We start from the raw sequence: 15273 nt of genomic DNA on the forward strand, positions 1-15273 counted from the left end.
TCAATCTCTCCATCTGTCTACCTATGTGTCTTTTTTGCATGTTCCACCTCGCGTTCTGTGACACCACTACCAAACATTGGCAGCATGGTTTGTCATTTTGAGATGGGAAGCACACAAAACCTTGACTATTAAATAAGGGGTTTAAAAAAATAAGTTTAAAAGATTTCCTGGTGTCTGAGTTTGCTTACAAATATTTCATTACCCAACTAGGTAATATGATCAGTGCAAGTGAGCGTGGAGTTTGCTGCTTATTTCCAATTGGAAGTCGCTTGATTAAAGCATTGTTTTCTGCCTGATTGTTTGATCACAAATAGAAGCATCTTAATGACTTGAATATTATTAATCAAATACATTCGGTAAATATATTTATATACTGCTCCTTAGATTGAAGAATCTCAAAAATAGCTTTCAATAGAATCAGCAATAAAGTAAATAATAAACAATACATTAAACAATATAATATAATTTCAGTAAAGTAAAACATATTCATTAAAAAAAGTTAAGGAAAAGAAAATACACAGATGCTCTTCCAATGGTTCAAATGAAGAAATTTACTGAAATCTTTTACTGAAATCAAGGAAACACGATACAAAAACTATTTAAAACATTTGCTATAAATTACTAGATAACTTCATCTTACCAGCAATTTTCCATTACTGATTTGAACAGGTTTCCCTTCTTCAACCAAAAGGCTGTGGTTATGTAGGATCACAGGTGGACGCTGATGGCTTTCCAAATATATCTGAATGTTCATTTTAGCATACAAGTGGAGTCCTTTAGCATAAACAGTGAAGTTCAATGTGTCAATCAAATTATTGCTATCATCATGTCTATAAGTCACATGTTCCATTTTGAGATCATGCTGAGTAAAAGTGGCCAATGCTAAATTATTAACAAAGATTTGTCCATACTTTGGGGAAAAAAATATCTCAAATCTAATTTCATGATCACTTCTAATATCTTGATTTGTGGTAGCACTCAGGTTAGTTGTGGTAATAACTGCTTCTTTTCCTTTTTGGATCAATAATCCTGTATTGTTTGCTAGAAGGACATATGGTTCAGAAGCACTTACTTCTAGCAAAGATGATGTATAATGTTTTCCATCAGTTACAAATAGCACAAAACGACCGTAAGTTGCACCTCGATGAACAAAGAGGACTTGCTTTTGTATAAGGTCCTCTTGCTTGAACTGATAGAGTCTATATGATGTTTCATTGACAAGAACCAAGTCTCCATTAGGAATGCCACGCCTGGTGTATAACAACTGATTATCATCAAAATCCGTATCAGGGTCATGATAGCAAAGATCATCCAAAGTCAAGAGTTTCCTTCCGTTCTTAACAACGTGAAATACCTTATCCACTACTCTAATTGGTTTTTCATCATTTTTCAGGTGGATAGAAATATTAAATTTGATCTCTACTAATAATGGGAACTCTGTATCTAAATCTTCTTCTCCAAATTTTATGGCAGTTGCAGTGATATGGATTTCATCGCACTGCGTCTCTGAGTCATCATGAATATACATAAGACGTTCTCCATATATATCCTGATTAGTGAAACTACTAAGATTGTTGTTACTTTCTGGGGAATCAGAAAAATTAATAAGCATTAATTTCCCATGTTGAGGACTTTTTGTAACCTTATACTCAAAAGTCGTATTACTGAAGGTCTGTGCAAACAATTCTGATTTTGTTATCAGTGATCCTTCACCTTCAGTAACAGTAAGACCATTGTTTATCAAAATAATGGTTTGTGGGTTTGTTTTGATCTTGATTTTGAAATCATAGATATCTGATACCACATACTGGGTACTAATAAAGAAATGAAATGAATCCAGACTTTCTTCGTGGGACTTCCTGTATAATTGATATTCTACTTTACAATCAGAAATATTCTGTTGGCTGAAGCTGGAATTTATTTGCAGTGGGACATTATCAAGCAGAATTCTTCCTTTCTCAGGCAAGGATTGCAGCTTGTAAAGAAATTCATTTTCTGATAGGTCTATCTGTGGTATGACCGCAAGAAGGTTATTAGAATTAAGATACTCTCTATCCGATTTATCAATAACTAATGGTGCATATTTCAGTAAATTATAAGTCAACCATTTTACTCTAACAGCAAACAGAAACTCTTGGCTTATATTGCTACCAATGATAATTTTAAATTTAAAATGTTCGTGGACATTATCTTGCTGAATTGCTTTGAAGGTAGAAAGATACCTCACACGACCACGTTCAATGGATCGTTGAGAAAAATAATTAATTTTTTTCCATTCTCGACCAGTAAGCCTCCTCTGAATTTCTCCAAAAAAGGCTTCTTCTGTGATTTCATATCTTATCTCCAGCTCTTGTTGAAAAGCATTTATTTCTGTGGCCAAATGTTTGAGTGTTATCAACACTGTGGTGCCTTGCACCACATCAACTCCCGTGTTGTTGACTAATTTATAATCCAGGGGTACAGCCATGACACGCAACACAACTGTGTTGCTAACTTTCTCTCCATCGCTTGCTCGCAGAACAATCCTGGAATTCTGAACTCCAGTATGGACAAAGAAAACATTACCATGTTGTAAATCCTCATAGGAAAAGGTAGTAATTGTTTGCCCAGGAGTCTTGGAATTTTCTAGAAAACCTGCATCTGTGTTTGAATTTCCAAGGACTGTAATACTAAGATCTGCAACACTTGTGTCGTTGTCCACAATATTTACTGAATCTATGCTCAGGCATTTCTTGGAGTGTTCTAAGAGAAGAAGTAAGTTTCCATTTGGAAATATGAGTTCTGGAGCATCATTGATTGGTCTCACTGTAATAGTAAACATATATTCATCATTTCCTTGGAGATACAGAGGCATCTTCCTTTTACTGCTTGTAGAAACAGAGAAAGTGAAATAATCATAGCTTTCTTCAGAACCATCATGAATGTATAAAACTTTGCCTTGCCACAAATCTAGCATACTAAATGTGAAGTTTTCTTGCTTTGACACAACATTCAACCTCAACTGGCCATAAGAAGGGGGATGTTTAATTCTAAAAAGAATTTGTGACTGACGAATCCCCAGTGCTTTGAAGTCCACACTGACTTTAATGTGCTTAGATCCAAGAAATGCTTGCCCACCTTCTGGCACAATCAAGTTGTTGACAAACAAAAAATGGTCATAACTTCCTTTCCTAAGCAATGTAGGAGCAACAGTACCAGCAACAGAAATGGAAGAGGCTATTCTCACAGCCTGCTTTTCTGGTGCAAAATTAGGTATTGTGCATCCGACTGAAATATCCTTAGTCACTAGAACATTTTTCAAGGAATATTTTTGGGAACCAATTATCAAATCCTTCAAGCAGCCTCTGAAAGATCCGCCTTCTCCGTATCTTCCAGAAACCGAAGCTAACCCGTATTTTAGCACTTCTGCACGGAGTGCATCATTTATTCCACCCACATATAAGGCCCCTTTAAGGACAGGAAGCCTACTATGAGAAGGCAATGGAGTTTTCACAGTTTTCTTTTCTAGAGTGAGTTCGACATATTTTATGGAAAATTTTAATCTGATAACATGCCACTGGTTATCGCTGACAGGGCTAAGAGAAGAAAGTTCAAGTCTATTTTTACCCATTCTAATGTGAGCTCTAATGAGACCATTTTCAATTTCCATTGCAACAAAGTCTCCTACGGGACCAGAACTGTAGATCAGCAATCCCCTCTGAGCTGTAGTTTGCACTGAATATTCCAAAACGCCTCCTGCTTGGACATTCCAAAGAGGAAATGAAACATAGGATTTGGAACTAAAGAAATTTACAGGTTCTTCTTCCCCTGCAAAAAATTCATTGCTACAGCTCAGTGATACTTCGTGAATGTTTTTATTTCTTACAGAAGATTTCAGGGAGGTTAAGATATCATGGTTGTTAAGTATCACATCATTAATACATCCTCGGAAATTAATTGGTGTACTGTTAAGATAGTGGACATCAAGGGCACCTCTCCCACCAATATAGAGACCATATTCAATGTTTAGTTCAAATACTAGGGAATCTGGCAGTATTGCACTAGTTTGATAATTTTTATCAATCACTAGAGTAATATTTTCTCTTTCATGATGAATTTCAAGAAGATGCCACTCTAAATCATCAAGTTGTGAGTGCAACTGGGAACGAAGGATCTGTTCATTTGTTCGAAAGTTGATCTTCACCTGTAAAAGAAGTCTGAGTTTGAATCATCCAAAGAAAACAATGAGAATATGTTCAAAACTATTCAAAAGAATTGCATACATATTTCTTCAATCAAATTATTGAGGAACAGAGAAAATATAAAATATAATTCTGAATGCAGAATAAACTATTATTTTCCATTTCACCCAAACTCAAAAGCGTGGTATAATGTTAATTCAAAAAAGCTAGGACCAAACCACAGTTTTAAACCATGGTTTGTTGAATAAGTCACATTTTTTTTATTTATACATAATACTAAACCATTATAGCAAGGTTGATACATCAAAGTAAACCCCAAACAATAAACCAAATAGGCAGTAAGCAAAATAATCGGATCCATAATCATATTTAATCCAGATAGGCAATCTATACAACAGCCACTTAGTTCAGGTGTGATTTTAATTTGTTCAAAACCAAAATGGAACATGTGTCTAATCATTAGTTAGTTAGGCCTTACAAATGCAGCATTATATTTTATATATTATTATTATATTACATTATATATTACATATTTACATTATATATAATATAATATATAATTACACTATATATTATAATACAAACATTAAAATTATATTAATGTGATAACATCTAAAATTACAACAAAGTGATATCTATAATTTAAATGAATTACCGTTAAATAGAAAACATTGTGAAAAATTTACTTATGAGGGTCTGATATGTCTTCTTGTCATTGCACAAAACAGAGCTACATGCACTGTAAAAAAAAAAAAGCAGTTCGTGAGCAGCACCTGGGCATGGGCTGAGTCTGGGCAACCAGCATATCTACTAATCAAAGGTAGGATGAATCTGGTTCAAATGTTTCTATAAAAGCAGCAATGAAGAAGAAGATGTTCTGTAGTTTCCATCTCTCTGGAATCACAAGGACTGACCCTTTCAAGCAATGATACTTGTTTATATTTACCATCCAATACTGCAGAGGGCAAAGCATGACATTGGGCAAGAGAGAAAGCTGGGTGTTCCTAGTTGGCAGCATTGCCAATATATCTGATCTGTACTGGTACAGGAAGACAGGGTCTGTCTTCCTAGATCTGCTTGCTGCTCCCTATCCTTTATCCTTTGCTTCCAGATTTGTTTCGTCTAATCATATTCCATCTTAAGACCTGAAGAGGGAGAGTAGCCTAGATTTAAAAAATTAGATTCAACAGCCTTGATCCATGTGGATTGAAAATTATCCTGAAGAAATAACAGTGCTAGTTCTTGAAGACGGAATTTAAGCTTTAATCAAAAATTTATAAGAAGCTAGACACAATCTTGACTCAACTTCTATAATACCTGTCTCCAAGCCTAGATATGCGTTTGAGACACAGCAAGATAGGAGGGCTGCTCTAATGAATTAGATTGTACCCTCTCCAAGTGAAACAAGAAACTGGGGAGTCAACCAGAATCCAATAGAAATACTGGGCTAAGAGCTGAGGTGGTACAGTGGTTAGAATGCAGGTTACTTCTGCTGACTGCCTGTAATATGGCAGTTCAAATTTCACCAGGCTCAAGGTTGTCTCAGCCTTCCATCCTTCTGAGGTCGGTATAATGAGGACCCAGATTGTTGGGGGTAATATGCTGACTCTGTAAACTGCTTAGAGAGGACTGTAAAGCACAATGAAGCAGTATATTAGTCTAAGTCCTATTGCTATTGTTAACAGTTTAGTCTGAAAGAACTTAACCACAGCTTGTACATAATACCCTCTCTTAAATCCAAAAATTTGAAGATAGCATTGGCAGATCTTAGTGGAATGCATGATTAGTCTTAAATACATAAAGTCATTTGTTCTATTCTATGGCCATTAATGGTCCATAAATGAAGCTTCTGAGTTTTTTGGCAAAAGCCATAATCTTGGTTTTCTGATGATCACTGTTTCAGTATTGGACCAAAGTTCTCAGAGCTCTTTTAAGGCCTATTAGTGTTCTGAAAAGAACTACAAGGTCATCTGCACATAGCAGCAGGGCAATGCTGTGGAGATAACATAAACCAAATGAGGCTTGCATGAACTATAAATATATTTAGCTGTTAAAAAGAGAATGGGAGCAGGATCAGATCTAACATAAATTACCTATGCAAATTTTATAATCTTACCTGTATATTTCCAGAATTTAATTCCACCAAAAAATAATCTTCCTTTCCAGGAGCAAGAAAAAGCAATCCATCAGGTCTACTTGTCTGAAAACGTAATTTCAGTGATATTTCAGACAGCGTTTCAGCAACCTTTAATTGTATGTAGCTTTCACCATAAAATGATGCTAAAAAGCAAAGTAAGTTATTGTAACTTCATGATACAAATAGTTTATCAAAATTACATAAATAAAGTATTTGGTCACAATTCTTGCTCTTGAGTAGGAAGCAGTTGCGGCCAGGAATACATAGCTTCATCTGGTGCACCAGTTACAACATTTCTTAGATCAAGAGTTCCTTCAGACAGGCACTTATGCCATAATCATCTTGTGGTTCAACTACTACAACATAGTATGCATGGGGCTGCCCTTGAAGACAACTCGGAAGCTTCAACTGATCCAGAATGGAGCAGTGAGCGCAGTGACAGGTATTCCTCAATATGTCTATGCAACACCCCTGTTTTGTAAGCTGGGTTGCCACTTTGCTTCTGGGTATGATTCAAAATGCTGGTTAAGATCTATAAAACCCTGAATAGCCCCCATAAGCATGGCTTCTCTGTCACAGTGCCTGCCTTCTGGAATGAGGTTCCTCCCGAGATCTGGCCGATAGCATTCCAGAAACCTGAAAGACCTGGCTGTTTTCCCAGGCTTTAGGCTGGAGTGGTTGGAGCCACTATGTATGTTGCTGTTGGCCGGATTCGCCATCTTGCTCTATTGTTTTTTATCTGGATTGCACATTGTTTTATTCTGTGAGCTGCCCAGAGTCAATAGGAATCAGGCAGTGTTCGAGTCAAATAAATATTTCCCCTGCACATTTCATACTTAACTCATGACAATGTTTTCAAGCAGCCCAATTTACCACTCGTATGTGCGCCCACATCCCAAGTTTTAGTCCTATTCATGAGAAGGCAAACATATAAACTGGGCTAATAGGTTACAATGATGCCAGCCATAAGACCTAATTATGTTTTTCAGACCATCCATTGGTATGGAAGGATGCTCTAATTCTCCTTTTAATTTCTTTTTAACAGACATCAGCCTGGTTATTGCAAATAAAAAATGAAACATATAGAGTTTTCTTGTACGGACATATATCATCAAGGGTTTTTGTTCAAATGATGAGGGCTGTCTTTTGTTCAGGAAATCCACAACATACGGCGAGATTGTTGCACCAAAACAATCTTGTGGAGCACTGCACTGCATTTTTTAATGTGGGGGAGGGGATCACTTTAAAGCTTAAGGGATAAAGACAAAGCCTCAAAATGAGGTCCAAATCCTTGTGATTTTATGGAGATATTCATATAGCTTTCTTGGTGATGTTGAAGTGTCTTGCCTGGGATGCTATACTGACTTGCTTGTTTACCCTCCCCCCCCCACTTAGTCTCCATCCAAATTCAACCCTGCTTAGGATTTGGGGGGGGGTGTTGGAGACCAAAGATATCTAGCTGCTGCCAACTGGGTCACTTTAATACAGTATTAAAAATGGACACACCACCTAACTCCCTTCCCCCAACAAGACTTCATACATTTTCCCTTTTAGGCTCTTTTAGCCTGATGAAAACATTTGTATTCATATGGTTCAACAAAGATTTTTTTAAAAGTATAGATCTAACCTCCATCACCCTAGAAGGATGCCTATCGCTTGCATTCTGAAATAAAATAATTCTCAATTTTTTTTCTGAACATGGAGCATCAGCTTCCAGATTCTGTGAGACTGTAGAAAAGATTGACCGAGAAGTTGCAGAGTTCCGGTGGCGGTGACAGTGTTGACAATGACATTATGTATCTGAAGACTTATTTATGTTGATGCTTTACCTCGAAAAGGGAAATGTACCAAAACAAGATATAGGAATGAGAAAACTCTTTGAAGTGAGAGCAGAAATATGCTAAGAAAGTAAAAAAAAGTATGGATCTTGTTATAAGATTTGTAAAGTATATCTGTCTATACATGTAAAATAGAGGTCATAAGCTAAACGTTTCACAATCTTTATATTGCCATTGCCCAATTGTGTTCCAGCACAAGTAAAGGTTTTATGCATATGGTTTTATAAGTTCTGAATGACATATATTTGATGATGCCATTTTCCCAAAATTCCAAGTGTCTGCTCTGGCTCAGAAGACATTGCTAATAAGCCTTTTTGTACTAAGTGAACTTTTCTGAATCGGCCTCTTAAACCCTGCTAAATATAGAAGCTCTCTGATGCTCTGTTACAAAAGCTGTCAATAATGCTAAAAATGCAAAAATATAGATAAAGATTTGCAGAATTCAAATGCTTGCCAGTGCTTGGAAAACAATCAGACGAAGTGATTGAAGTATCACCAAGCTAAAGAATGACAGCTTACAGATCTGGCTTCCAAATGCCTTTTCGTGGCCACTAAACTCTTGATAGTTTGCCAGGATTTTGATGACAAAGAAAAAACACAATTGTTTCCCAAAAACTAGGGAGAAGAGTGAAAACTCCAGCCCTAGCCATTTGTATGACATATGCCTTGCTTATTTTCTTTTACTACCACTGCAGCTTTTAGCTCCTCCAAAGCTGCTAATTGCAGCTCTTGATCACCAAAGTCACAATCCGTGTAACTGTGGCTGGCTGAATAAACCACAATCAGTTAGGTCCATAAACACACCAAGTTGTAAAGCTTGTTTTGGAAACCACATATTGGCTTGGTGGACATGTTAATTCAACCATCATAACATGGAGCTGTTCATAACAGACCAGAAAAAAACCTTGGGCTCATAGAAGATAGCTTGGTGAAGGAAACTTAAATGTGAGCTAGCTGTGAAAATGAGGCATTCTCTATGTTAGGGATCAGTAGGGAATGAAACTGGAAACACCATCATTGCAAGGTCCTTACACATAAATGGCTGTATTCACATCTGGACTACCATGCACATTTTTGTTGAGAACATTATTATAGAGCAAAGGAAAGTGCAACAAGGAAATGATCTTCAATACCTTCTCTATGAAAAAAGAATAGAGCATTTTGACTTGGGAAAAATTGATGGAAGGGAAGCATGACTGAGAGGTATAACGTTTAGCAACCATATGAAGTGACAATGACAATGAAAAAAGTGACTTATCCTCACAGTTAAGTCCTCAAGCTTAAAAATATTGCAGCATCCTCACCGTTAAGTGATCAAAATCCAGGTGCCTGGCAACCAGCATAAATTTTGCAGTGTTCTGGGATCATTTTCAACTTTTTCAGCTGGCTTCTGACAGCAAAGTCAATGGGAGAAGCTGGATTCGCTTAACGACCATGTGATTCACTTAATAACTGCAGTGATTTGCTTAACAACCATGGCAAGAAAGGTCATAAAATTCACTTAACTGCTTTGCTTAGTAACAGAACTTCTGGACTCTCTGTGGTCAGAATTGGAGGACTACCTGTATAACACATACATGAACTGGAAAAAGTAGACCAAGAGAAAATTTTCTTCTCTTTCTAACTACTAAAACTAGAGATCATCCACTGAAACAGATTGTAAGAATTTTAGAAATGTATTCTTCAGATCTAAGTACCCCGTGGCATTCATTTCAAGATGTGCGATGGTCACTAAGTTGGAATGTTTTAAAGAAGAGGAGAAATTCATGGACAGCAGATCTCTCAAGGGCTATTAATGTTAAGCTACAATGCTACTGCCCAGTTAAGGGCAGCATATCTCTAAATGCCAGTTGAAGGGAAATCCTTCCTTTTTTGTAAGTGCTCCAGAGGCAACTGGTTGGACCTGATAAGAAACAAAATATCGGATAAAGATGGATACAGGCCTGATCAGAGGTCTTTTAGCCATTCACTCTATAGCTTGCTGTTTCTTAATCTTGGTAACTTTAAGACAGGTGGACTTCAACTTCTAGAATTACCCAGCCAGCTTGTTGGCTAGCGAATTCTTGATGTTGAAGTCCACCCATCTTAAACTGGCCAAGGTTAAGTTGGCTGTGTTGATCAGTTTTCCTAGGACTGGCTCCTACATGCAACTCCACAGTGCTTTGCTTTTATTTGAACTCAGGAATTTTTAAGAAGCAGATCTGGAATGTGTTTGGGGGGGGGAGGGAGAAGAGGCTGTCAACAGACATACTGTGAAAACATTTTCAGCATATTACAGGCCCGTAGTCATAAATCAGGCACAAGGAGAATAATCCAAATCCTATTAGAGTTAAGTGAAAAAAACAATTATTGATTTCCATGGTTCTGGTTTCTTTCCAGACTCTTCTGGTGAAATATGATTTGAAAACACAAATGCAAAACATAAACACTAATTTGCATTCTGCAGTTCATCTTTTAAAATGGTAATAAATTTTCTATCCTCTGCAGGTCAATAGTTTTGAGTCGTGCCTTTAATAATGTAAAGTTTAAAATGGTTTAATTTAGACTCTCAGTCAGTAATCTGTCCTTATAATGCAATTTTCTCTGAATGAAAAACTCAAGTGGCCAATAAACCATTTCACATGCAGTAAAGTATCAAACCTTTCCACAGATCTAGCAACAATCCCGTACCCCAAGTCTTGCATACAAATCAATCAGATTATTCTTTTTGCAGGTAAATGTTATGATCGTCAAACAAATCCACCCAGAGTTTTCACTACAGGCATAAATGACCAGGCTCATCTTTGGACACTTTATGCAATGTCATAGCTCCCTAAAGCAGGCTCTCATGATGGAAAATGTGAAAGGAAAGAGAAGAATAAGACTACCAGCACCAAGCTGGATGGACTCAACCAAAGCACCCATGGATGCAACCTTTTGAAGATCTAAAAGACCAGGTTAGGAACAGATTGTCGTTGAAAAATTAACCAACAGTGTGGTTGTCATAAGAAACACAAAAATGGAATAAGAAATAGAAGCCAAAGAAATTAATGTTACCAGAAAAGAAAATATAGCTAAATCTAGCTGACATTAACATTATGCACTATACTTCTCCACTAGAGTTATTTGGATCTCGCACCCTGGACATAAACTGTTTCAACTCCTACCCTCAAAACGACCCTATAGAGCACTGCACACCAGAACAACTAGATAGAAGAACAATTTTTTCCCGAACGCCATCACTCTGCTAAACAAATAATTCCCTCAACACTGTCAAACTACTTACTAAATCTGCATTACTATTATTATTAATCTTCTCATCATTCCTATCACCCATCTCCTCCCACTTATGACTGTATGACTGTAACCTTGTTCTGGTATCCTTAAGATTTATATTGACTGTTTCCTCATAGGATTTGATTGCTTATTTGTTCCCTATGACTATCATTAAGTGTTGTACCTTATGATTCTTGACGAATGTATCTTGTCTTTTGGAGCGTATGCACCAAGACAAATTCCTTGTGTGTCCAATCACACTTGGCCAATAAAGAATTCTATTCTATTTTATTCTATAGAACGGGAAAATCTGTTTTGAAGCCAGCACTGGAACTCACTTTGGCCCTTAAAGGAGCTATGCCTTTGCCTGGGTTCATGTGACAATTGGGTGAGGTCAAAAAAATTACACATTTTGCAAAGTATTATATAGTGTTGCCCTGTTGAGCTCTCTTTTTAATGCTCTTTTAGCCTCTCCTGTAAATGAAGCATGTATTTAGAGTTAGCTTGCTTTGCAATTACCAAAATTCTCAGCAATTGGGATGGTAGTTTGGAACTGCTGGACTTTTATTTATTTGTAACATTTGTATGGCTACCCATCTTAAAACAACTCTGGGTGCCTCCCCCCCCCAGCTATAAAACCAAGCCATAAAATATAAAACGCAACCCTGTGCTTCAGTTATCCCTTTGGGATGCTACAACCATACTACCTCAGCACCTGAGCTAAAAGCCAGATTTTAATAGCCTCTCAGAAGACTAAAAGAGTAGAGGCTTGCTGTATCATTAGGGATGGGTGTTCCATTAGGTAATGGCATCCATGGAAAGGCACATTTCCAATGTGCCAATAGACGGCAAGATTTCAAGGAAGGGACCATGTTTGAACTGGTGGGACAGGCAGATACTCTCAGATTGAGGTTCCTCAGATAACCTCAGGGTGAGTTCCTGCAGATAACCTGGTGCCATCCCATATAAGGTTTTAAAGGGGGTGAAATGCTACCGGTTCGGACCAGTTCGGAGAACCAGTAGCGACAGCAGCATGAGGCTCTGCCCACCTGCCCGGTCATCATTATCTGGGAATCACTGTAATTCATGCAACAGAGGTGTAACATGGGCAAACCCAGGATCATCCAACACTGTATACACTGCTGCATTCTAGACCAATTTTAGCTTTTAAATGGTCTTCAAGAGCAGCATTATGCAAGGCACTTTGTAAGAATCCAAACAGGTGACTGAGGCATAAACTTAATCTTAAATGTCACACATCTTGAGTTGCCAAGATGGGGAAACATAGTGCAACTGAGAAGATAGCATAATTGCCACCATTCCTCACAACTGGTTATGCTAATTGAAGCCATTGAAGCATTAAAGGCCAAGGTTTGTGGTGACTGGAAGATGACATAAAGGCTGACCTAAACCACAGTGTTTGTCTGGTTTTGTTCAGCATGTTATGTGGGTGCTGTCATTCTGATCCCCAAACAGTGATTTAGGCTCAGGAGGCTGTTTCACAGCACACATTTGCCAACAGTTAACTTATTCTGGCTTGCTCAGTCCAATTTCTTGGATTCCCACAAGCCATAAGCTAAGAATTCAGCATAGCTCACTAGAATAAACAGGAGTTATTTTCAGGTTAAGTAGGTGGTGCAAAATGCTCTCTGGTGCTCGAGCCAATGCTCAAGAACGCATGCTCAGCACAACATGGAAGTAAAGAACGGTTGCTGGAATTGGGTATGTCTAGTTTAATGAAAAGAAGGACTGGGATGACATGATAGCAGTGTTCCAATATCTCAGGGGCTGCCACAAGGAAGAGGGAGTCAAGCTATTCTCCAAAGCACCTGAGGGTAGAACAAGAAGCAATGGGTGGAAGCTAGTCAAAGACAGAAGCAACCTAGAACTAAGGAGAAATTTCCTGACAATTAGAACAATTAATCCGTGGAACTATTTGCCTCCAGAAGTTGTGAATGCTCCAACGCTGGAAGTTAAGAAGATATTGGATAACCATTTGCCTGAAATGGTATAGGCCAGGGCTTCCTGCCTGAGCCATAGGGTTGGACTAGAAGACCTTCAAGATGATTAGATTAGATTAGATTAGATTAGATTAGATTAGATTAAACTTTATTGTCACTTCGAATGTACACTAATCAGCATACATTAAAATGAAATTTCCTTGCATACAGCTCTCAAAGGGTCACCACCTCCAATATATACTACAAGGTTCCTTCCAACTCTCTTATTTTATTCTGTTCTTCTCTACAGTCTACACAGATGTGCACTCATCTGGACACTATAATTGAATGAGTTATGCTGACATTTGTCCAAAAGAACCAGTAGGGTTCCCCCTCCCCTTTTAGATTTTGTTTGGCTGAGGAATGAACCCCACTCCCCTTCTCCGGCCCCAATGACGGCTTTGTTTCTCCCTCTGCCCTCGCCCGGCCTGCCTTCGCCCCTTCCCTCTCCAAGCGCTGCCGCCGGCACACAGGTGGCGCCGCGGAATCCAGCCACTCACAGCCGCGCCTCAGGCGCCAACTCTGGCAGCCTGGCCCATCCTTTTGCAGAGGCAGCCGGCCCAGCAGGAAGAATCTCGGAGGAGAAGACGCTCGAGGACGTATCCCGGGGCTCTTGCGCGTCCAGTCGCCGCGCGCTCGCTCACCTGTCCGCCCGCAGGCGCAAGTCGAGCCCTACCTGCGAGCGTCTCTCGGCTCCTAGCGAGCATCAGAAGGAGCAGCAAGAAAGCTCTTGAAGACCAGCCGGGGGCCATGCCGTCTTCTCCGGGGGTCGGAGGGCGAGAGCCCCCGGCGGCCCAGACTAACAGAGGCCGCTTTCAGGGCCTGAATGGCGGGGCTCCGCCTGCCAACAACTGGTGCTCTCTTGCTGGCGCGCTTGCAGTTCGGGTCAGGTTACACCGAGGGGCGAGGAAGGGGGAGAGGCAGGCAGGAAGGGGGAGAGGCAGGAGGAGAGCAGGGCAGGCTCATAGTTGTCCTCTTTCTAGCTGTTGCAGTTGCCCGTCCGGTGAAGCCCTGGGAACTTTCTGAGGTGCTTCCAGTGGCCAGCTCCACCCGAGACGTCTGATCTGGCATCCACAAACACAGCAATATGTTATTGATCACACCTGACACAATTGCAGTCTGAGGCTATACGGCAACATGTCGTCGCCAAGTCTTCCCCACGGGCACACCTTCCCATCTCTTCAAGCTCTGAAGAAGCTTCTTGAATGAGAAGCAAAACGTCTTCAAAGAAAAAACAGAAAGTCCAGTTGCCTCTTGAAAAAAAGCACCTTTGGGTAAACTAATGGTGGTTAAATTGAGGCGTACCCAGTGGTGAAATCCAAATTTTTTTACTACTGGTTCTGTGGGCGTGGTGTGGCTTGGTGGGCATGGCTTGGTGGCCGTGGCAGGGAAAGGATACTGCAAAATCACCATTCCCTCCCCACTCCTGGGAGAAGGATATTGCAAAATCTCCATTCCCACCCCACTCTTGGGCCAGCCAGAGGTGGTATTTGCTAGTTCGGAGAACCTCCGAACTACTCAAAATTTCCACTACCGGTTCTCCAGAACCTGTCAGAACCTGCTGGATTTCACCCCTAGGAATATCTTTACATTATTCAAGAGTACCTCAAATACTGGGATCTAGAATTTCTATTCCTTGGTTGGGATGGCTAGATACTTTGAGATATGAAGCCCAACATAGCTGGAAGGCATCTAGTGTAGTGAGCTGTTTTCTGTACACCTTCTGTTCTTTGAGAATATTATTGTGTATTAGGACATGTTTAATTGGTGACCACAGCTTGCACTTGGCAATGATTGGGCTAACTGGTGAATTCAGGAACTTAAAGGCCACAGCGCCCAGTCTAAAAATTGTCCAGGTTGGG

The 15273-nt window shown here is 39.3% G+C and overlaps 1 protein-coding gene across 3 annotated transcripts in view; it reads right to left on the reverse strand.

The window, feature by feature from the left end:
* Nucleotides 1–14707, reverse strand: part of LOC117679186 (chondroitin sulfate proteoglycan 4-like) — a 38076-nt gene extending 23369 nt beyond the window's left edge. For 2 of the 3 annotated variants that reach the window (XM_087885664.1, XM_034440871.3), the window contains exons 1-3: nt 14088–14707; nt 6298–6461; nt 641–4183 (exon numbers count right to left, since the gene is read on the reverse strand). In XM_087885664.1, the coding sequence (XP_087741790.1) occupies nt 641–4183; nt 6298–6461; nt 14088–14163 (3783 nt within the window). In that variant the 5' untranslated portion in view covers nt 14164–14707. Of the gene's footprint in view, nt 1–640; nt 4184–4836; nt 4921–6297; nt 6462–14087 lie in introns of all 3 variants that reach the window. The other variant, XM_087885665.1, reaches the window with a different exon arrangement.
* Nucleotides 14708–15273: the final 566 nt, after the last annotated feature.

Source organism: Pantherophis guttatus, chromosome 2, assembly GCF_059756535.1.
Source record: "Pantherophis guttatus breed Tessera chromosome 2, ASM5975653v1, whole genome shotgun sequence".
Lineage (NCBI taxonomy): Eukaryota > Metazoa > Chordata > Lepidosauria > Squamata > Colubridae > Pantherophis > Pantherophis guttatus.